The sequence below is a fragment of the Staurois parvus genome, unplaced genomic scaffold, assembly GCF_062004578.1.
Source record: "Staurois parvus isolate SC_StPar_1 unplaced genomic scaffold, SC_StPar_1.0 ptg000264l, whole genome shotgun sequence".
In the NCBI taxonomy this organism is placed as follows: domain Eukaryota; kingdom Metazoa; phylum Chordata; class Amphibia; order Anura; family Ranidae; genus Staurois; species Staurois parvus.
The window spans coordinates 4,724,358-4,749,368 of NW_028318060.1; the positions used below are offsets into that span (position 1 = coordinate 4,724,358).

Genomic DNA, 25,011 nt, shown 5'->3' on the forward strand with positions numbered 1-25,011 from the left:
ATGTCTATGCCACCTGCAAAATTGCCTTTGTGGTACTACATTCTATCCAAGTTGGTATTAAGCTGTTCCTGTGAGCACTACTAACGTAGGTAGAACTGGTCAAGATCTAGGATGTCCAGAGATTACCAGTTAATTAACTATGTATAAGGGTCCACCAAAATAGCAAAAATAATACATTTTAAATCATATTTTAATTAGTTTACATTATGGGTCTCATTTATTGGGGCTTGCTTTGGATTGTACTCACCAGCACCTAAATCTATCTTGGCTTTGCCATGGCCTTTCCAAAATAAAAATGTGATTTTTCTCAAATGTTTCTGGATCTTTCTAAACACTCTTAACCTTTTCAAAATCCACATGGAATAAAATGTGTATGCCACTAACAGAGATTGTAAAAAATTGCAGATGGCCATTGCACACATCTTTGTGCACATGTACGAAAGCTCACACATTAGCCATTGTACAAGATCATATGCAGCAGTGTTTAGAATAGAGATTCCACTGATAAACTTTTGTACATTTGGTGATTTTTTTGGGCAGCATGACTTGCAGGTTTTATATACTTGTTGTTTTGCTTGGCACATTGCATGACATGACATATCAGTTCTTGGTGAGCAAGTCAATGTTTACTTTTATTTTTAATGACAATATTGACATGCATTATTTGTTTAGTATATTAAATGCACATACCCAATTAGCATATCAGCATATGCATTAACTATCAGTGTCTGATCAGCTAGATAAGTACATGGGGCACATTTGCTGTGCATCTTTACAACCTTGACTTATGTGAGCCCACAATTGTGTAGCAATTTTTCCTTGCTCTTGTTCACAAAATCAGGCCCTATGAGGTTATTGGTTCTTTGTTTCTGAGATAGAAAACCAATTAAAAACATTTCCTATTTTACTTGTGTCAAAACTATTTAAAAGGTACATTAAAAATCTTGCCACCAGAAGATCCTTTCCAAAACTGGCAGAAATGTTACATTTCTACAAAGTGGAAACCTCTTCAATGGAGAAGTCCAAAAAGCATGTTAGGTGAAAGGGTTTGGTGACCATTATATACGTTATGATAAAATGTATAGGTATCACAAAAATCATTACTACTGGTAAAATTATTTTGTCTGTGTTTCAGGATTCAATTATAATTGATGGTGAGAAGAAAGTTGTGGAGTTTACTGCTAAAAGTGGAGTATCCACTTTACTCTATACATTTAAGAGCCGGGAGCTTCATCCTCTTTTTGATCGTCAGTGGCATAAGCTTGGAATCTCCATAGAAGAAAACATTATTTCACTTTATGTAGACTGTAAATTAATTGAAAGAAGACAGACGGATAAGAAGAACGGTATTGATTTTCAGGGACGATCTCTGATTGTAGGACGTGCATCTGATGACAGACCTGTTGATGTAAGTTTTGAAGGTCTTCACTTATTTGTCAATAAGCCAGAAGGGGAGAGTATAAGTAAATGTACACAGCATAAAAACTGGTTAATGTGTTTGTGCAAGCATGTACTCTATATACTGCATTATATGAAAGATAGAAGTATCCAAATATAGTGTGATAAAATGCTATATATCTATATGCTATAAAGATTCAAAAAGTAAGAGAAGTCTTCATGAGCTTCAAAAGAGATATTTGGGAGGTGTTTCTAAATCCTGTGAAGAGTCTTCACATCACTGCACACTGCATGCAGTGCTCGGTCTGCAGCATCCCATTAGCTTTCACTGATTACTCTTCTGGATCACCTCTCCACCTGTGCTGCTTGGGGACCACTAGATTACTGAAATGGGAATTCAGCTGCCTGTTTAAAAAACATTTCTGTAACTCAATTTCAAAATTGCGTGGCCTATAAATGTTGGTTAGGGGTATTTTAACCACTTTATACCATTTGTACCCATTTTTTGGACCAGCACAATTTTTAAATTTCTGTTTAGTCATTATTTAATATAACAAAGCAATACATACAGTATACTGCTTTTTTGGGGGACAAACTAGGCTTTCTTTGGCAATGTTACCTTCCAAAAACTGTTTAATTTTTTTTTATCTGTAATCTACAAACACTATGAAATAATAAAAAAGAAGGCAATGTGATTTATTTCTAATTTTTAAAGTATAATTTTTTTAAAAAAAGTAGTTTTAGGGCTCGTTCATATGTGTCAAAACCCTGTGTTTATGTGAAATTTATGCAGCATTTTAAAGCCTCATAATGCTCTTCAACACATGCCATGAATATTACAATGGCATCACACAGTGCTATTCACACAGGAGCAGTAGCATTGTGTCATGTTATAAATGAAGCAGCTTGTTGTTTTCATGAGGCATGGATGTAACCACACCTTAACAGCACTTAGAGTATTTATGGTGTGTTAGTGAAGCATTTACAAAGTGTTAACTTGGTAGGCAGTGCAGGCTTCAGTATCCCAGAATGCACTGGGATATAAAAGAGAACTAGGACAGAGCAGCCCCAGTCACTTTCTCTTCGGGTTGCCAACAGTACATACATTTACGGACAGTTTTTAAAAATCGGCCAATGTTTACAGTGTCTGTAAATGTCCATTACAGGTGGCGGCTGCCTATAAAAATATGGCCGTGGGCCAGCTTCAGAACTGCGCATGCACAGTTCTAATGCCAGATGGGCTCAGGCATACTCTGGCTCAAGAGGAAGAGGTGTGTGCACTGTGTCTTCCAGCTTTCTGTAAAAAAAAATATGGCCGCAAGCTTCCTGAGCTCAGGCAGGAGCTGGCAGGGTTTGGGTGGGCTTGAATGATGGGCAGGTGTGCACCTGCACAGTGATGTCATGGCAGCTTTTCTGGATGACTCCAAAGGGAATAGTTAACAGAGCAATATTGCAGCAATAACAATGTCCAGTGTCTGCAATGGAAGACAGGTAACCAGTCTGATGTAATTGGAATACTTGATTACAGCATAGTGATATGCAAAATGGCCTCAAAAGATGCTGTTTCCACATCCAGTTTGGACTCCTACTATTATCTGTCATAATGAAAAATTAAGGTGGACATACAGTCAGGTCCATAAATATTGGGACATCGACACAATTCTAACATTTTTGGCTCTATACACCACCACAATAGATTTGAAATGAAACAAACAAGATGTGCTTTAACTGCAGACTGTCAGCTTTAATTTGAGGGTATTTACATCCAAATCAGGTGAACAGTGTAGGAATTACAACAGTTTGCATATGTGCCCCCCACTTCTTAAGGGACCAAAAGTAATGGGACAGAATAATAATCATAAATCAAACTTTCACTTTTTAATTCTTGGTTGCAAATCCTTTGCAGTCAATTACAGCCTGAAGTGTGGAACGCATAGACATCACCAGACGCTGGGTTTCATCTCTGGTGATGCTCTGCCAGGCCTCTACTGCAACTGTCTTCAGTTCCTGCTTTTTCTTGGGGCATTTTCCCTTCAGTTTTGTCTTCAGCAAGTGAAATGCATGCTCAATCAGATTCAGGTCAGGTGATTGACTTGGCCATTGCATAACATTCCACTTCTTTCCCTTAAAAAACTCTTTGGTTGCTTTTGCAGTATGCTTTGGGTCATTGTCCATCACTGTGAAGCGGCGTCCAATGAGTTCTGAAGCATTTGGCTGAATATGAGCAGATAATATTGCCCGAAACACTTCAGAATTCATCCTGCTGCTTCTGTCAGCAGTCACATCATCAATAAATACAAGAGAACCAGTTCCATTGGCAGCCATACATGCCCACGCCATGACACTACCACCACCATGCTTCACTGATGAGGTGGTATGCTTAGGATCATGAGCAATTCCTTTCCTTCTCCATACTCCTCTCTTCCATCACTCTGGTACAAGTTGATCTTGGTCTCATCTGTCCATAGTATGTTATTCCAGAACTGTGAAGGCTTTTTTAGATGTCGTTTGGCAAACTCTAATCTGGCCTTCCTGTTTTTGAGGCTCACCAATGGTTTACATCTTGTGGTGAACCCTCTGTATTCACTCTGGTGAAGTCTTCTCTTGATTGTTGACTTTGACACATATACACCTACCTCCTAGAGAGTGTTCCTGATCTGACCAACTGTTGTGAAGGGTGTTTTCTTCACCAGGGAAAGAATTCTTCAGTCATCCACCGCAGGTGTTTTCCGTGGTCTTCCGGGTCTTTTGGTGTTGCTGAGCTCACTGTTGCATTCCTTCTTTTTAAGAATGTTCAAAACAGTTGTTTTGGCCACGCCTAATGTTTTTTCTATCTCTCTGATGGGTTTCTTTTGTTTTTTCAGCCTTATGATGGCTTGCTTCACTGATAGTGACAGCTCTTTGGATCTCATCTTGAGAGTTGATAGCAACAGATTCCAAATGCAAATAGCACACTTGAAATGAACTCTGGACCTTTTATCTGCTCATTGTAATTGGGATAATGAGGGAATAACACACACCTGGACATAGAACAGCTGAGAAGCCAATTGTCCCATTACTTTTGGTCCCTTAAGAAGTGGGAGGCACATATGCAAACTGTTGTAATTCCTACACCGTTCACCTGATTTGGATGTAGATACCCTCAAATTAAAGCTGACTGTCTGCAGTTAAAGCACATCTTGTTTGTTTCATTTCAAATCCATTGTGGTGGTGCATAGAGCCAAAAATGTTAGAATTGTGTCCATGTCCCAATATTTATGGATCTGACTGTACATACATGCTAAAGCAGCCACTCTGGATAAGGATAATAAGGGATAACTACCTGCTGTGTCACTTCTGCCACCAATCTTCACTCTGAAGAGCTTGCTGAAAAAACTTCAGTGTCCACCACACTTCCAGATGTATGGTCCCCTGCAACATGCTGTGGTTCCTTCTGATGACCCTTGCATCACCACTCAATTGATGTAGGGGTCAGCAGGTGAAACAGCAGGTCAGCAGCATCCAACACACTCGGAAGTATTGGATGCTAAAAATGTTCAACAAGCTTGGCGCAAGAGAGCAAATACCGTTGCATGAGAAGTTGGAAATGTTAAGAAATTATTTTGCAGGAATGCTCTATTATTGTTATTTTTCATAGCGACAGAGTTACTTTAACATGGAATGACATTTATATTAGTCAACGTGCTAGGCAAACCAACAGGTTCTCTTTATTCCAACCCTTAGTGCTACTTACACTTACCTTTCCTTTTAATACCGCCACTCCATGGTGCGAGTGAGAAGAAGCCATGATGTGAAGCTTACACAGGGTTAAGGACTCTCCCTTTCCACCCCATTAAAAGGCCTGGGTGCCTGTGATGCCAATTGCCATTCACCAGAGCTTTCATGTGGTAGGAAGTAGATAAAGCCACATGCCCATCATACCAGCAAGTACTGGGTAGGTCAATTTGTTAGCACTGTCTGAGTATGCAGCCCTCCAAGATGATCCAGCATTGACCATGCAGGCAACCCCTCTTTAAGGATTTGCATTATTAAAGAACAAAAAATACTTCTTACTACTGATAGGCAAATAGAACTTAAGCTGGCTATAGATGGTTCGAATCTTGGTCGGTTCAGCAGGAACCAGCCGAGATTCGATCCATCTATGAGCAGGCTAGTTGTACTGAAGTCAATCCATCAATCAACTTCAGTATAACCAGCCTGTTGGATTTTTCACATGTGACTTCTGCTGGTGACTATAGCTGTCAGCAGTGAGCATTGTGTTCTGCTGGCAGGGAAGGCACCCCACACACACAACAGCGCTGCAGGAAAGAAAAGTGCTTGATTGCCCCATCAATACTGACAGTGTTGATGGGGCAATCAAGCAATTGTCTTTCCTCTCCACCCCCCCAAACCACGCAACGTTTCTGATGTTCTGTTTGTGTTTTTGAGTAGGTTCCCTCTAAGTATCCAGAACCATTCTACAATGTAGTAGGTTAATTGGCTTCCATTCAGATTGGTTGCATTGTGTCCATATTGATCCTAATGGCTACCTGGGATTTCCCCTCACTTTCTGCGGTGGTTATGGAACTGAAATTGAAGGGAAACCTCTCCAGTTGGACACAGGTGACAAACTGCTGGGTTATATTAACCTGAGCCTCGTGTAAATGGAGAAATCTGTTTTTTGCCTTATGTTGTATCTTAAACAGATTGCTAATAGCACTAGCTACATGTTTGTAGCTTAAATATTGATATATGCAATGTTTCGCATTGAAAACATGTGTGTACTTTTTTGAAGTGTCAGTTAAAAAAAATAGCTGTGTCAATATATTTATTGTGTTGTGTCAGTAAAAAAATTGCTGCTGACAGTACATTTTTGGTATCCTGCCAGTAAATTTCACTTTGGGAGGTTGGCCACAGTGCTTTCTCTTTGTACAGAGCAGCTGTGTGGTAACACCATTTGCTTCTGTGCACTGGCAAAAGCATCAACCAGCCAACCAAACTGACAATGCCAGGCAGGAGCAGAGGCATTGAGCTTTGTTGTCAGTAGCAAAGCTTTTTGTGTCCGCAAAGCTGAGCTGGACCAAGCCAAGTGTCAAAGAGATTAAAGTATGAGAATTCATCTTGCAGATAATTCAGAAAAATATAAGCTTTCACACCACAACCTAACCACACCTCATAGTAGATCATTTTCTCTATATCACTTCCCCTTTAAGAACTTTGCACTAGGAAAGCAACACTTTCGCAGACATCAAGCATTTGTGAAACAATTTAAACGCTTCATAAACACCCTGAAAACACATAATAAAAGCATCATAAATGCTAAAGGATCGTTAATTAGCATTACTTCGCTCTTCATAATCAACAGACATGTGAACATGCCCTTACTAGACATAAAAACTGTGTATACATTGTATTTCATAATTTGTCTCATTTAAAATTTATGTTTCTGGTTCAAGCGTGGCATAGTTATTTGCAAACAAAAAAGGCATATTTTATAAGCAACACTGGAAAAGAAACTAAAGTAATGAAAATAAAAGTATATATTATTGGTTAAAAAAAAACATCTTCTCTTTCATTACTTGGATGGGTCTCTTTTGGGTTACAGCCTTTGTTGTTTGAGTATTGTGCCCCTCACTTGTCTTTCACTGGGTATTGGTGACATTTTCAGATTAGCATCCATGCTTGGGGTCATCCACCTATGTGTTTTAGGCTATATTTTTAGGATGTGTTCATTTGCCCTCAATTTACTATGTATAGATCTTTTCCGTTATCTTAGCTACAGTGTCTGTCACCCCTTTCCCCCTATGGGTTACTCAGTACTGTTTTCTCTGTACCTTTTTCTCTATAAATCCTAGTATGTCTCTGTACATGCTATTTAAATTTTTCAATAAAACTTTTATGGAACAAAAAAAATCCACACAAATAATGGCTAAGGGATTAAAGAGGTAATTAAGGCTGATTAAGGTTACCAAGAGGTAAAAAAAAAACACATTTTATTTTATTTTTCACCGGTAAGGTTTCATTAATCGATCTCATATGCAGATCAATGATGACAACTTTGATCTACATATGACTGAATTGGTAAATACAATGCAACATTACATTGTTGCACTGTGTTACCCGACTGCAGACTTTCTGCAAGTATCATTTAAAGCTGCGTGCACACTGGTTGAAAATTGGGTAGTTCAACAGCCAATTCAGTCAGTGTATACAGCTGTATCAACAAAAATGACAGTTGACTAGTGTAGAGCCGCCTAAAGAGTGGTTAATTAAATCCTACGTGGAGTAATATATCACTACAGGAGTGAATGCAATAGTGTTTTTATTAGATCACATGGATCATGAAAAAGGTAGACTTTGACATAGTGAACATGTTGCAATCATATTAAAATCAAAGAATTAAAATAAAGAACCATTCAGCGTCTTCAAAATGGCTGTGTGGGCAAAAATGATCGATGTGAGGCAGTAGAGTTTCCCTTCTGTATTCATCAAATGTAAAATTCCATACTGTATAACCTAGTGAATTTGTTTTCTTCTTTTGCTGTTCCTTCATGAACATCACAATATGTATGGATGGAATCCTAGGAATTAGATAATGAATAATAATGAATTCAGAGGAATCAAAGGCTTATCATCTTTATGTCAACCTTGTAGGATGCACATTATCAGATTGATTAAATTGTAGGTATTCAACTCATTACCTTCTTAGTGAGTGTGCCATGATACATAATCAGTGGGTTAATATCTTCCTGAGTGACCAGCATAGATGGAAATGAATCCACAATATAAAGTGATTCCAAAAGTGAAACAAGTATAAAAAAATGTAAAGATTCTATTACAGTGTTACATAAGTATCATACACAAATGAGTAATGTGAATTACCATGAACAGAACCAGAAAAAATTCCCACTGTAGAAGTGAAAAACATGGATATATTGGTAATGGAATTGTAGTCCAGAGTAATTAGTGTAAGAATCTTCAATAGATTGCGTTCAGGCATTGATAATTCCTTTACAGCTGTATCTCAGACAGAAACCAGTCTTTTGTAGAAACGGCACGCTGGAAAACCATTATCCAATCAACTCTTGCAACCAATGGCTGTGTGCACTAATCAGGTGTATTCTCGGGGGGGGGGGTCCTCCTGTCAGAATACAAAGACACAGTGGGAGAGATCACTGCATCAACATTGCTTATGTTGAAGCAGCAATCTGTCATTTTTAAAACATTTGCCTTATTTTGCATTCAATCCACTGTAATAAATAGCAATTCCCTGATGTACTTTTGACAGCTGTAGGGGGAGCTATGATGGGAAGGGGCTAAATGTAGGAGAGACACCCTAAAACCATTGTTAAAGTTTTTTAGAGCATATCATCTCAAGTGTGTAATTACTGATGTACATAGTCTGCATGGTCTATAATAATCCTAAAATGTTTTATTTAAGCAATAAATTATTTCCTGTCCACACAGAAAATCTTTAACCATTAGGGGTTATTGCTGACTGCAGGGGGATTGGACACTGGCAAACTATAGGCCAGCCCAAGATAACCCTCCAGCTACAAACCTGTCTCAGTTTTTTATTAAAGTGGTACTTCTGCATAGTAGGCACCATAATGTGCCAGATCATACCCTCCCTTAGGGCCATCTAAATTTTCTATGTGAAAAACTGATGTTCAAGTAAAACTTCAGCTAGGATGAGGCTGTTTATATACTCTTACAGTGTTACTAAACCCACAACAGTAAAATCAGTCTGTACATGCAGTAAAGCATGCTTGTTATACTCACTGCGGAACCCAAAGGGTTATACCTCTACATTGTGCAAAAAGGCTGTTTGATCTTGCCTTCTCTGATCCTCCCTTTCTTCCACTGTCCCCAAAACTATCTTCTGATAGTACAGAGTTCTAGGAGAGAGAGATTTTTTTACTTTGGGAGAGTGCATGAGCACAGGGCCAATCAGTGCTGTCCAAACAGAGGGTCAGGGGTTATGCAGCCTCATGGGGCAGTCAGAGCAGAATGAAAACTCCTCCCACAAACTTTAATCAGTACTCAAATGGACACTGATAGAAGTCACAAGACTGCTATATACTGCTGATGAGAAAAAGTATTTAACAGTTTACATTAACTAAATAAATTGCATTTCCATGTTATGTGTACTGTGGGAGACCAGATATAGCAAATGCAGGGTCCTGGGTTTAGTAACACTTAACCACTTCCCACCCAGCCCATGTACATAAACGGCTGGACAGGAGCAGTGCAGGAGCGGGTGCCCGTTTATAAACGGCTTCCTGTGTGCGCTCCCTGGGAGTGCGCGGCACCGTGATCCAGTGCCTGCTGTGTCTGGAGGACACAGTAGAACACTGATCGCAGCACAGGACCTCTGTGTGAGGTCCCAATTCATGTGATCACTGATTGGCCAATCAGTTATCACAGGAACAGTAGTAAACAAGATGTCACTTCCTGACATCATTGCTTACTACATATGAAATCTGTGAATGATCACAGAGGTCACATGGTACAAGGCTATTCACAACAGCTTCGTACCATGTGACAAGCTGTGACCAATCACACCTCTCACAGTATTTCTCAATGGCTGCAAGAATGCAGTCAGAGCGAAGGAGAAATGATTGCCTTTACAGTCTTTATGGGTGTAAAAGCAATCAGCATCAAAAAAAAAAAAAAAATCTTCATCACCCCCCACAAGTAGTCCAGTGTCAGTCAGTATGGTGACAATGTACTGCTAGGGTGACCCCCATAAACAATAATATAAAAAATAATAATATAAACTTTTTTTGAAAAATTAAAATTTTTGGTTATAAATAGAGATGAGCGAATCGAACTTGGCGAAGTGGAATTCGTTTCGAATATTAGGAAAAATTCGATTTGCATCGAATCCGAATTTTAGCAAACTTCGGATGCACGAATCGAATTTTCCCCGATCAGCCAGCAAAAGTGTCACTGCAGAGAGCTCCGCTATTTCTGACAGTTCTCTGACAGTTCTGACAGTTCATTTACAGCGGTTGAAACATTGTATCTATTTGTTTCCATTTAGGATACAGATGTTTTTATTTGGAAATAAATAGATACAATGTTTCAACCGCTGTAAATGTGAAGGAACTGTCAGAGAACTGTCAGAAATAGCGGAGCTCTCTGCAGATACACTTTTTGCTGTACTGAAATTCTTCTTCTTTTCATTCTTCTTCTTCTTTTCATTCTTCTTTTCATTCTTCTTCTTCTTCTTTTCATTCTTCTTTTCATTCTTCTTCTTTTCATTCTTCTTCTTCTTCTTTTCATTCTTCTTTTCATTCTTCTTTTCATTCTTCTTCTTCTTTTCATTCTTCTTTTCATTCTTCTTTTCATTCTTCTTCTTCTTTTCATTCTTCTTTTCATTCTTCTTCTTCTTCTTTTCATTCTTCTTCTTCTTCTTCTTCTTTTCATTCTTCTTTTCATTCTTCTTCTTCTTCTTCTTCTTTTCATTCTTCTTCTTCTTATTTTCATTCTTCTTTTCATTCTTCTCATTCTTCTTTTAATTCTTCTTTTCATTCTTCTTCTCATTCTTCTTTTCATTCTTCTTCTTCTTCTTCTTTTCATTCTTCTTCTTTTCATTCTTCTTCTTCTTCTTCTTTTCATTCTTCTTTTCATTCTTCTTCTTTTCATTCTTCTTTTCATTCTTCTTCTTCTTTTCATTCTTCTTCTTCTTTTCATTCTTCTTCTTCTTCTTTTCATTCTTCTTTTCATTCTTCTTCTTCTTCTTTTCATTCTTCTTCTTCTTTTTTTCATTCTTCTTCTTCTTCTTTTCATTCTTCTTTTCATTCTTCTTCTTCTTCTTTTCATTCTTCTTCTTCTTCTTCTTCTTCGTGCCCCGTGACTGCCCAAATGAGTGAAGTGTGCGGTGATTCTAAGATCGACGGCACTCATCTGCATGTCATACTGACTGACAGTATTATTTCTCTTCCCCAGCAGACTCCAAGGGCATTTAAATTAAAGGTACAGTGTTCTGCACTAATATAAAGACTCTCTGAAGCCTAGAAACCCTTTAAATAAGTTAAATTTGCGGCGAATAAATTCGCATCGAATCGCATTTCTCCCGCAAATTCGGCGAATCAGCCGAATCGAATTTTTGAATAATTCGCTCATCTCTAGTTATAAACTAATTTGGGGTATTTTTTTATTTACTAAAAAGATAGCTGAATACATTTTGGCCAAGATTTATGAAGAAAGGTTATTTATTTGCAAAATTTTAGAAAAACACTTTTTTTTTCAGAATGTTTGGACTTTTTAATTTATATAGCAAAAAAATAAAAATTCCAGTGTTGAATAAATACCACCAAAATAAAGTTTTATCTGTGGGTACAGTGTTGCATGACCGCGCAATTATTCAAAGTGTGATAGCACTGAAAGCTGAATATTGGCCTGGACAGGAAGGGGGTGAAAGTGTCCGGACTTGAAGTGGTTAATAGGGAAATGTTTTTGCTACTGTGAAGAATAAAAATGCAAAATGTGGCAAAAACACACTACATGTGTTTCAGCAACATCTCCATCAGGGGCGGACTGACAACTCATACGGCCTCCGGTCAATAGGGGATCATGGGGCCCCTGTGTCCTTGTCCAAACTCAAAAAAGCCTATGAAAAAGGTACCAGGGGCATCTCATGGGGCCCCCTATTGACCCCAGGCCCTCAAGCAGTGCCCGAGTTTCCAAATGGTCAGTCTGCCCCTGATCTCCATTGAAATCTATTGTAGCAAAAGGGCTGCTTTTTGCTTTTAAAAAAGTCCTTGACCCTTTCCAAGAATGCAGCTGCTCAAGAAAACATAGATATGCTAAATGGACTGTAGTACATTGGTGTGATCCAGGCCTCTACCAGTCTCATAATCCTTTGTATTCTTTTGCAGCACCTGCCAATACAGTATATAAAAATATATTTGTCTTATATAACTAAAATTTCAATACATACAAGGGTGAATTAAGATAAAACCCTAGTTTTCCAAATCTGTCATAGTTCAGGTATGTAGATTTTTGTATTCCATGAGGATTTACATTTTAAAGTGTTATTGCTGGGCACATAAGGTCCTACCTGGAGTTTTCTTCACATTAATGGCCTATGCTGAGAGTTTATTGTTGCTAGAAGTAAGAGTTGTGCGTCATTTGAATGGACTAACTAGCTCAGAACAGATGAACACAAACTGGGACATTTTCAATGTCTGACACTAGAAGTCTGTGAGGTTCATTTACTAAATGTAAAGAGGCTGTGCACTTTGCAAGTGCAGTTGCACTCATTTTCACAAGATCTTAGTGAATTTGGTAAGGCTCTGCTGATTTCCATCATCCAATCATGTGCAAGCAGAAAAGCTGTTTTTTTCATCTCGTTTTCTTGAACGTTTCTTGGGTAATTTTTACAAAGTGAAGTTTAACCGCATTCACTATGCTCTGAGGAAGATGAGTGCAACTGCACAGTCTATTTGCCTTTAGTAAATCAACCCCATATGTTTGCTACTGGATGGAAAATACTAGATATGTGCAGAACGAAAATATTTGTTTAGTTTTATATCGATTCGTTAAGTTACTCGTTTCATTTTATTGCTGCATTTGTAAGGAAATTCATTTAACTTAGTTTATTTAGAAAATATTGAATCGATTCAAATTCGATGTGAAGAAAAGCTGGTTCTATTTTATTCAAAGATCAAAATTTGAATTTCGGAAGACAGTTATATTCTTTCTATTTTACTATCTTCTATTCTATTTTATTCTAATATATTCTATTTTACTCTATTCTTTTCTATTCCTTTCTATTGTATTATTTTCTGTTATTTTATATTCTATTCTTTTCTATTCCATTGTATTCCTTTATTTTCCATTTTATTCTATTATATTATATTCTAATCTATTATTTTTTTTATTTACTATTCTATTATTTTCCATTATATTCCTTTCTTTTTTACTCTATTCTTTTTTTCTTATTCTGATTTTCTATTCTATTCCTTATCTATTCTATTTTATTCTTTTATTTTCTATTCTATTCTGTTTTATTCTATTCTTTTCAAAATTAGAATTTTGGAAGATGGCTATATTATAAGACTGATACACATAGTCTTCGAAGGAAGACAACAATAGTCAGCAATATGTGTATATTTTTCGGATTTGTTTTCAAATTGGATTAAAGTTTGAATGTTGGATGAAATTTAATTTCATTATTTTAAATTTGTTACTATTGTAATTTGGAAGTTTGGATACATTAGAATCTCAAAATAACTAAAAATTTTGTCAGAATTTTGATTCAGAACAAACTGAACCGCATGTCTAGAAAATATTGCTGCAGTTAGTTTATAATCACCTCCCTCCCAAAATATATACTTGTGCTACAATCTGTGCAAGCTGGCACAAATAAATAAACCTTGGCATATTTACATTACTAAACTAAGGAATGTACACGGTTAATCATAAGAGTGCTGGTTGAATTCCCAGTTGTTCTTTGGATTTCATGTTTCATTCCAGCATTGCTAATGGCTATGGCTTGATGGAGACAAATGGCCACGGCTTGATGGAGACAATTGCTTGGCTATAGTATTAAACCAGCGGAAAAAATTATAAATGACATGCTAAAGTATGGACGGGTCAACAAGCATCTCCTCATCTGATGGCAAGCATGTTAAACAATGAACAAACAACTGCACTTTTTTCCAGGAAATCTGACAATAATTATTAAGACAACAGGGAAACATAAGAACATGGTTACTGCCTTGTGTCGCATTATGTACCTAATTATATCTCTGATCCAATCTATAACAAAATCCTTATAGTGTAAAACTATCTTCCAATTATTAAACTTGCTTTAACATAACAATACCTGCCATTAGACCAAGATCAGGGCTTTATTTGTGAATCGCAATATAGAAGAAATTAACATTTCCAACTTTTTGAGAGTAATGTTTACTGTACCTGCATTGTCAACATACTGTAGATTAAGCTCAATTTACAAAGTTATTTTTTGCTAAACCAGCAAAAAAGACCAAAAATTTTGAAGAAGAAATGTTTCTTAGTTTATGTTATACATTTTTGTAAATAAGTAATTTTTCTCCTGTACTGATGTGCGCTGATGAGACTGCACTGATGGGCACCGATAGGTTGCACTGATGGGGTGGCACTGATGGGCACTGATGAGGCGGTAATGATGGGCATTGATGAAACACTGATGATGCTGCACTGATATGTGGCACTGATTGGCACTGATAGGCAGCACTAATGGGCACTGATATGTGGCAATGGTGGGCACTTATAGGCAGCAGTGATGGGCACTGATAGACACCAATGATGAGCACCTATAGGTGACACTGCTAGGCAGCACTGATAGGTGGCACTGATAGGCAGCACTGATTGGCACTGATAGGCGCCACTGACAGGCAGCACTGATCGGCATTGACAAGCAGCACTGATGGGCAGCACTGATGTGGCTGCACTGATAATCAGGGCATCAATGACCAGTCCACTGATTATCAGTGTGGATGTCCCCTGTGTGGATTGCCACTTATCGCCTCTCTTCTCCTCATGCTCTGACATCGTGAGGAGAGGACTGCCAGTAACCAGCAAATCCTATTTAAAATGTCATCAGCTGTGATTGGACACAACTGATTGCATGGTAAAGGGCTGTTTTGATTGGCCCTGTATCTTGATATGTGATCAGCTATGTTCAAAGGACAATATTAATATAAATGATTCAAAATGACATAAAAAGCAATAAAAAGAAGTTCATCAAAGCATTTGTGAATCTTAAATGTCTCTTGTGCAAATATATCAGCTGAAGAAGTGCCTATGATTGGCACGTGAAGTGACCTGTGAAGAGTAACAGTGCAAAAACATGTGAAAGAAAATCCACCCTTGGTATGGATGTACACTCACCAGACCATAAATTATAATGCGCATTGATTATAATACATCGCACATCTGGGGGTGCAGCGGTATGCTGACAGCTTCAGGGTAATCCGTCCATCCGTCAGGGTGGGTGCCTGGTGGTCCTGGGGGGAATTTGCTCAGCCACAGGAGCCAGAAAGATGCTTATAGTGTAGTATTTTATTATGGTAATAATAGCAAGTAACATAAAAAGTATCCACGTGGAGTAATAAAATAAATAAATAAATACATCAACAAATAAAGTATCAAAAAGGGCCACCGCTCCTCAACAGTGGCGGCTAGAGGTCAGCAATAGGGCTCCACCCAATGCATTTCATTTTAATAACACATCCTGCTGAGGAGCAGCAGCCATTTTATTGCATTTTATGTCATTTTGAATCATTTATATTAATATTGCACTTTCAGCACTTTATTCACATATGCGTTTAAGTCACATGCGTTTATGGAAATTTTGACATGCATTTTGAGCGCTGCACTAATACTTTAGAGATTACAATTCTGGGACTGTTACCTATACCCTGGGTGCCAGCTGCTTTTATTCATTTGGATACATATAATTTTAATATCATATACTGTATTTAGCGCTCGCTCTATTATCTTTTCATATACTATGTTCAAAGGACACAGCGATCACAGAACGCTTCCGATGCATGCCGGGGTGGGGGGGGGTGCGCGCCAGCGCTGGAGTTTTGGGAGGACATCAATAGACACCCTCCCAGAACTGGGTGACTGTGCTTTTGCCTTCATTTGGCTACAGCGTGGTCAGCAAGAGGTTAAATATAATATGACAATATTGGATTACTCTCTGATTGCTGCCTGCCCTGACCCCCGATTGGATAATGAATACAAATCTGACTGTCACCTGCCCTGACTTCTTGCTTGGATAACAGATTTGCCTCTGCCCACTGCAAGCCAGTCCTGACCACTCTATGCTTGGTATCTTGCCATTCACTAGTCCTCAACTCTACTGCATGCAGTACTTACCTGGTACCTTTCCACTTCATTAAGTCATCTGACAGGGTATGTGAACTGTCTTCCACTGAGGATTGGTGGTGAGCATCCCTGTCCTGTGAATAATAGGGAAAGGCGGCTGCCATAATGAAACTGTAAATATGTGTCACTATTTTCACAGAACAGGATCTAAACCTTACAAAAGGTCTGTGTTAAGAGGGAAAGATCATTTGAGATTTGGACCTGCATAAATGCTCAGTTTCTTTCTAAAGTCTATGGTCTATAGTTCTGTACACACTGTTGCTTTCTTTGCACCATATTATTAAGTAAGGACAATATTTTACCCTGCCATTGGCATATGATAAATGTAAAGACTCAGTTAGGCTTGGCTTTTGCTTTTTGCTATATGGTATTTGACATGCCCATCATTACATAGTAAGGTAGATTCTGATGTAATCACTCTAGTCTGAATCCTAGAGATTGGATCTCTGGAAAACCCACAGCTGTTGTTAATGACATGCTGCTGTCTACTGTAAATGCTTTCTGAATACATTTCAAATCATGTACTATAAATGTAATGAGAACCTTTTTTTTGCAACTAATGAGTCCTTAACACACCAAAATTACAGAGTAAGTTTATGTCATAAATGCCATAAATAAAGTCATGTTAGCATATTCCACTTTGCAAGGATGAAGAAGCACTGACAAATGGGTAAGTTCCCACAATATCATAATTATTTGACATAAACATACATTAGCTCCTAGTGTTCCCGTGGTCAGCAAGAGTGCATCACAATGCATGTAATTAGCAATGTCATACAGCTGTGATTACAGTATTTACTTGTCATGTTTATATTCACAGCCATTCCCTATGTGTCTGGATTGATCTTCTCACTCTGTAGACATTAAAAAGGGAAGGTTTAATTAATGTAAATTCTAGCTGTGTATATGTATTCATATATCTAATGTAATTTGTAACTCCCAGTACAAATATGACCATCCAAGTAGTGTGCTTTCTGCCCTCTGCTCACCACTGGCGCTGCTGGTCATATTAATACATTTACCAACTTTTATGAGAATAATTTCTTTTTGTGTGTGTGTGAGCACACCTATACTGTATATGCTCTGAATTATTATTGATTTTATTGCATACAAAGTGCAACTTCCCTTGCACACTGAACAGCCTATTTACTTTTAGTAAATAAACCCCACTGTGTCTATGATCCCATTGACATCTGAACTTTTCATAGAGACAAGCTTTACATGCTTTACATGCACACTAATTGACCTGATATAAAATTACTTAGAAACTGTCTTTAATAAAAATTGCTGTTATTTATAGCAGACGTTTGTGTCTAACCATTTGACCTTTACCCCCCTGCATTGCCAGGCCATTTTTTGCGATACGGCGCTACGTTACTTTAACTGACAATTGTGCAGTCATGCATCGCTATACATAAATGACATTTATGTAATTTTTTTGTACCCATATGTCATTTCTTTTTGTGATACTTGATCACCTCTGTGTTTTTTACTTTTTGGCTTATAAACAAAAAAAAAGACAGACAATTAAAAAAAAAACTTTTTTTTATTTTCTGCTATAAAACATATTCAATATATATATATATAGATAGATAGATAGATAGATAGATAGATAGATAGATAGATAGATAGATAGATAGATATAGATATATATATATAGTTTTTTTTTAAAGCAAATTTCTTCATAAATTTAGGACAAAATGTATTCTGCTACAAAAAAAAAGTCCCAATAAGCATATACTGATTAGTTTGTGCAAAAGTTATAGTGTGTACAAACTATTGGATATATACTGGAATTTCTTTTATTTATTTTTTTTTACTAGTACTGGCAGTGATCAGCGACTTATAGTGGGACTGCGATATTGCAGTGGACATTTCTACACTAACTGACACTTTGTGGGAGCCAGTCACACTAAGACAGTGATCAGTGCAAAAATATGCACTGACACTGTACTAATGGCACTGGCTGGGAAGGGGATAAACATCTAGGGTGATCAAGTGGTTAACTGTGTGTCTAGCTATGTGCTTGGTGTACACTAGGTGGTGCTTTTAGTAGGGGAAGTGAAGGATCGTGCTCCCAGTTTTGCAGGGAAACATGATCCTTCACTCCCCCCTGTCAGAACAGAGCTCTGCCTTTTTTACATATGTAGAGCTCTGTTCTGTGTCCTGCCCGAGGATCGGTGAGTGCTGGTGGACATCTGGCACTCACAGATCGGCATCTGCTGTGAGTGTTCACAGCAGAAGCAATCAGCCAGTGGCAATCGCACGCCCCCCTATGGTGGAAGTTCAAAATCTCTATATATGTGATTATGCACAAGAGGGCCTCTCTGCAGAAGTAAAACTACTATAGGGTAGTCGGTAAGTGGTTAAACTTTCAAAACTGATATGAAGCTATTGCTCTACTAGCTTTGGACTTGGATATTCTCCAATAGGGAAAGAGGCACAAAATATTTGGCAAGTTATGATATGCATGATAGATATGCATATTTCATTAATACAATACAGCAGTCAGAATATCATATTGAGATATTTCTTTATACATAGTTGATCTTACTTTTCCCATAGCATAATCATAACCCAGTGCAGCCATTTTCTTACAAACTTTCCTCATTTGTATGGATTCTGAAGTACAGTTGCTCTATATTTGTAGATAAAAGGACAATTTATTTCAATATAGTCTATACATTCACATTCTTCTTAGATTGCTGCATAAGGGATACATTGATTGAGAATGAATTAATAATTACATACAACACAAATGAAGATATAATAAGTATAATGTAGGGAAGCAAATGTATTATCTTAAAAGTAACTACTGCCTTGCTGGCTGATGTGCACCTGGAAACCATTAGCCATTAACAGCATATTACACTAATGGATTTTAAAGTGTTAGTCCAGCTTTGAAAACATTTTTAGAAATACGTTCAGTATAATTAAAGTCATTTTACCAATATATTTGTTTTCCGTTTTCATTTCTCTGTTTTCTATAACTTGTGTGGGAAACAGTTGTACATTTCATTGTTGATCTACTAAAAAGATTTACTTTGTCTGGTGAAGCCAGATTTATTTCATTCATCCAACTGCATACAAAGAAAATGCCTTTTTTAAAAATCTTTTTAATCCTTCTGAATCTGGTCAAAAATGTTCTGTTGTAGTAAATCACCCACATCTGAATTAACCACAGACCTGCCAACCTGGTGACAGTTTTACCATTGTGGTCTACAAATAAATTGACCGCAAAGCTTTATATCCTGTTTTTATGAAAAAGGGTGTAAAAAGCTCTGGAATCAAAAGAAAAATAAACTGGAGTATAAAAGGTCACATGATATATGCATACTACATCATCTAAGGTGAACTGCAAAGAGGCATATCTAGCATGTGCAATATTATGCTAAGGCATAAACTCTATTGCTCATTGATCATGACTGCAGTTCTTGAGTCAACATTCCTGGCACTGAATATTCATCTCCCACCTCGCCTGCTATTACTGTCACTGATAAATTATAACCCGGTAGCATTCTATCAGATGTAAAAAGTGGACACACACATATTATTTGTTGCTTTTCACACAGTGTTTATAGCACAGACATGAGCAATAAGAGGCAGTGCAGCAATAAATAACAAGATAAGTCTTTCCAGCTCCCTAAGTGAATGAATGTTTAAATATATATTTTATGATGTTTCACTGCATCATTAAATCTCTCTGTGACTCCCAAAGCTATCTTCCCTGCACCTCACCATGTTAACGAGAGGTGCATTTATTTCATACAGAACTAAGCCTAGAAAATGGAAACTGGAATTATATTTCATATGTCCACTAACATATGTATTCTAACGGAAACTTTTCCCATTTCTACCTTCTAAGTTTATTGCTGACTAACCATTTGCTCTTCTAAGGACAGCAGCATATTTTTACCATAGCATAGTGTATTAAACGTAAAGTGATTCTAAAGAAAAAACATTTTTTCTACCTTCATGCATTCCCTGCATTAGGGTAATAAACCTTCCAATGTGTGTGCTTCCCTCCCTAAACACTTACTTGACACCATGTCCCTACCGGCAGCCGCGCTCTGCTCTATTGCTGCATTTACTAAGAGCAGCGGGTGCCATTGGCTCCTGTTACTGTCAATAAAATGCTGTGATGAGATATTGGGATATGGGCCAAGCCTCTCTGTGTGTATCTATTGATGCACAAAATCTGGTTCTGGATCAAGCCCGCACATTTGCCCCCATAGCAAGCGTCTTGCCATGCGGGGCAAACACAGAAGAAGACGAGTGAAGATCGCCAGTGGGAGACCCGAGAAGAGGAGGTTCAAGGCCTCTCTGTGTAATACCATTGCACAGAGCAGGTAAGTATAACATGTTTATTATTTTAATTTAAAAAAAAAGCTGTCTCCTTAGAAGCTGAAAGCTGGCTTGTTTTCCTCTCCCTCCCACTGACTTTCAGCTGCTGCAGAGAAAGCCATACATGGGATTGGTTCCAGTAATTGCCCCCAGTAAGTGTACCTATCACCCTCCCTGTGCACCTTACGTTTTCCCCTGCTGCGCAGGCACCCCAGTGTGCCACCACCCCCCTGCCAGCTTTTCTCCTCTCTTTCCCACCGGCAGGTGCAAGCACACAAATGAATCCTTCAGGATGGAGAGTGGGGGGAAAGGTCCGGTAAATATGTCACAAGGGTCTTTCCTTTCCTAAATGAACACAACAAGTAATCAGTACTTATTACTCACTGTGTTCACTCATAACTAAAGCATAGTAAGCAGTGGTTTTTTGGGGGGCCCTGTCAGACTGGCTGTATGGGGCCCGTGGTTTCTAACAGCAGCCCTGGGTGTGATTTCTGCAGAGATGATGGAAGAGGAGGAGGAGAATAGATGGGGGAACAACTCACCGATTTTTAATACAAAATACATGTATATGTGATTGTGATGCATTTTCATTAAATCTATGGGGCAGAAAATTGCACTGGATGGTACTGGATTACAGGGACCATCCCCAAAGTTACATGTCAGCTGCATTACATTAATGTGAATGGGAACCATTGAAATCAATGTAATTTTAATTGTTACTCGATTCTGTATGACTTCAGTCGCATCTGAAAGTGCACCAGTGTGTAAACCAGGTCTAAAAAATCATCACAATTACTGAACAAAGGATAATAACTAGACTGAACAAGTGTGCATTTTCTTTCCCCTCTTTATTCCTTCTTTTTATTACTGAATGTTTTTTATGACTGAATGTGTAGATATATTCTATTTTGACCTTGCCAGGAACAGTAAGGTAGCATAAATGTCAGTATGCAGTGATGATAGTTAATTAGAATGACTATATGCTACTTTCAAAATTGCAAAGTATATATACAGTAATCTATTGTTTAATATTTTGAAGATGGTCAGCAAATGTTGATTTTGCTTGTATGTGGTGGACATATATGACACATTTGTGTCAAAATCAGTAATGACTGAAGTAATTAACATAGAACATGAACATACAGGTTGATGTTCTTAGACACTGAGTTAAAATAACCTGTTAGGTCTTTTGTAAGTTGATACAGACTTATTTGGCATAAAAATGGCAGACTAACAATACACATCGGTCAGCAATTATCTCTGATTAACAGAGCGTGCACAATACTGAGCGTTAGAGAAACTAATGGCAGTAGTAAATGACCTTTGAAGAACAGTTGGAAAGTTTGGCACCCCTGGTTTCCATATACAGAAAGAAACTGATTTGCAAACTTTGGGCACAGGAAAATGATTTGAGGGTTACAGTACAGTGACTTTTTAAATAAAATATGACAAAACAATATTATTCAAAGCCAATATGAGAAATACAGAAATAAATGGAATTGTATGCCTCTTCTCATAAAAGAATTTTGAAATATTGTAATATAGCAGTAGCAGTTCACAATTTTAAGTTTAATGGAGAGAAAGTAACGTCTTACATTTTACTCCTTCAGTAATTCACCTGTTATGTGCTAATTTTCATGCTATGGACTTTTCTCTGAAAATTTCTCTGAAAAACAATATTATATAATGGTTGTAGCAGCTTGCAATATTAGACGCATATACACATCCAGAAAAATACACTTTAGTAATTTTATAGCATTTTTGACACTAACACTATTTCACTCTGGTGCACAGAACACTTTTCTGTCCTCCACTGTAAAAAAAAAAAAAAAAAAAAGTAAACTTATCTGATGATCAATCCTGAGACTACACCATAAAGGTCAATATGCATTTTGGTAAATTGCCCGTGTGGAGGAAACATCATTAACTCCATATGTCTGCAACCATCTCCAGGGAGAAAACAATACTACTTCCAGCACATGAGCACATGTAAAGGATAATTGCATACAGTGTTAGAATTGTCCTTTATAAACATGACTGACTTTTGAATAGCTAGTGCCACTTGTTTGTAATGAGGCGTGTTTTATCTGACTGCCTTTTTGATGCATTGTGATGGTATGTCATAATTTTTAGGTTTTAAAAAATAGCTTTATATAATATTTATAAAGGATAATTCTCACTGTATGCAAATATCCTTTGCATGTACCCATGAGCTGGAAGTAGTATTGCCTTGTCCCTGGATTTGATCGGAGACATATGGAGTTGATGAGGTTTCCCTTCACACGAGCAAATTACTAAAGTGCATATTGACCTCTAATCTGCAGCTTAAGGTCTGATCATTTGGTGCAAGAGCTGCAAGCTTGCTAAAGCAATATATTTTCACTTGGCTCACATGAACAAATCTATACATTTATTCAGATAGTAATATCATAGGGAAAATGGTTTTGCTAATGCACCAACAGCACCAGTGAGAAAAGAAAGGTGTTAACCATGGAGATAACTCTTCATTCCATCAAGTGAGTGGCATGGTATGCTTGAAGAATTATCTGCTTGTCTATAGCTAAAACTAAATGAAATGATGTGGCATACATCAAAGTTACATACCTTCACATGATAATACATTTATAAACATCCCGCTCTATCAGATGCATGCCATTCTCATATGTAACTTGTACTATGGTAGGTATAATTCTCAGTGACAGGGACAATAAAAGTGTAAACTTGGTTTGTCTAAGCAGTTTAAAAGTTTCCTCTTGGTAAGTAGTGCTTATAGAGCCAGAAACCGCAAGAGATTAAACTTTCCCGTGTGTTGAACAGCAATTTCCAGTTCACTGTTTTCTGATAACTGGCCAAATAGGGACTGCTTTGTCTTCTCACCAGTACACAAATAAACAGCTGTATCACTCCTGTTTACATCACTTGTCAACGCCAAAGTCTATTCCCATGAATTGTAATATGTTCACAGGATATCATTATACCTGACTTAAAGGGGGTTGTTTACTAAAACTAGAGAGTGCAAAATCTGATCCAGATCTACAGAGAGACCAATCAGCTTCAATGTTTTATTGACAAACCTTAATTGAACAAGCTAAAAGCTGATTGGCTACCATGTACAGCTGCACCAAACTCTGAGTACACCAGGTTTAGTAAATCTCCCCCAAAGTGTCACATTGTCTGGGGTCCCTGTCAATTGGCGATATAACAGTTCTTTGTCTGTGTTGAGCTAGGCTTGTACAAAGTGATCAATTGTTTAAACAGGGCAACAGGATATGGGTAACTTCTGTGTGATTGTCAGAGCATTTATACTGAATATCTTTAAAAATAATAATAATAATAGAGTTTGCACAAAAATAATAGGAAGAAATGACAGAGGATTCAACCCTTACCCACTCTACCAACTGCAAAAAAAAAGATGTTTCTGGAGCTCTCAATCATTGACACAGGTTCCCTTGTAAATGTATATTTTTTACAGGCAAGTCTCATATTCTGTCACAAGAATACAGGATCCATGCATAGTTCTACAGATCAGTCTTCTGTATGCTATTCAGAAATGCAATTAGATCCACAGTCTTCCCTTTTAGTGTGATGAAATTTTTGATTTCCATTTATTATTTTCTATCTTAGATTGAACTCCAGCGAATAACAATTTACTGCAGTCCAAAACAGGCGGCTCAAGAAAACTGCTGTGAGGTATCTGATGGAATGGTAAGATTAGTTTCTGTAAATGTACGTTGTCATTTCAGTATAAACTGCATGTCATATTGTGTACCTGTACGTAATCCAGTCTTTACTAAAAAGCACTGTGAACTAACAATTTTCTGAAGAACAGAGCTTGCACTGTGTTTAAGATAAACAACTAAAATATATTTGAAATCAAGACATAAAGTAAAAACAAGAACTGCTGTAAGTAAACTTGGCATCTTTGTTAAATTTTTTCTTTGCTAAATTTTTTTCCACTGTCACCATACAGTAATAATTTACTCTGAAACTTGCCCGGGATCGTGCCATTTTGTGAATAATGCGGCTTTGTTTGCAATTACTTTGTCGCAAACTCGTCAAGTGTATTTGACTGTGAATCTTTCCTCAGATAGTTATTTTAAACTGTGCTGTAAAGATGTTTAATGGCCCCGTTAAGTTGTTTTATTTTGTTCTCACTATAAAAATACAATCCATTACTTTTCTTTTGGACAAAATACTACTTTGTGTGGGTGTTTTCTTTTTTTTTTTTCTTTTGTGAACATAGATGTTGTATTATGATTGTCTGCAGCATCGGCAGAATGGTGCTTCAGCAACCTGTTATTTTGTTGGTAATGTATAGAATACAAAATTTAAACTCATTCGCTTAATAGCTCTTTGGTTATTTGTGCATTTTATTGCATGAAGACATTTTCTGTTAAG

The 25,011-nt window shown here is 37.4% G+C and overlaps 1 protein-coding gene across 2 annotated transcripts in view; it reads left to right on the top strand.

Annotated features, from left to right (window-relative positions):
- COL19A1 (collagen type XIX alpha 1 chain) overlaps positions 1-25,011 on the top strand; it is an 895,475-nt gene that overhangs the window by 189,965 nt on the left and 680,499 nt on the right. For both annotated transcript variants that reach the window (XM_089681326.1, XM_089681327.1), the window contains exons 6-7: positions 1,136-1,408; positions 24,238-24,318. In XM_089681326.1, coding sequence (XP_089537452.1) covers positions 1,136-1,408; positions 24,238-24,318 — 354 coding nt within the window. The remainder of the gene's footprint in view (positions 1-1,135; positions 1,409-24,237; positions 24,319-25,011) is intronic.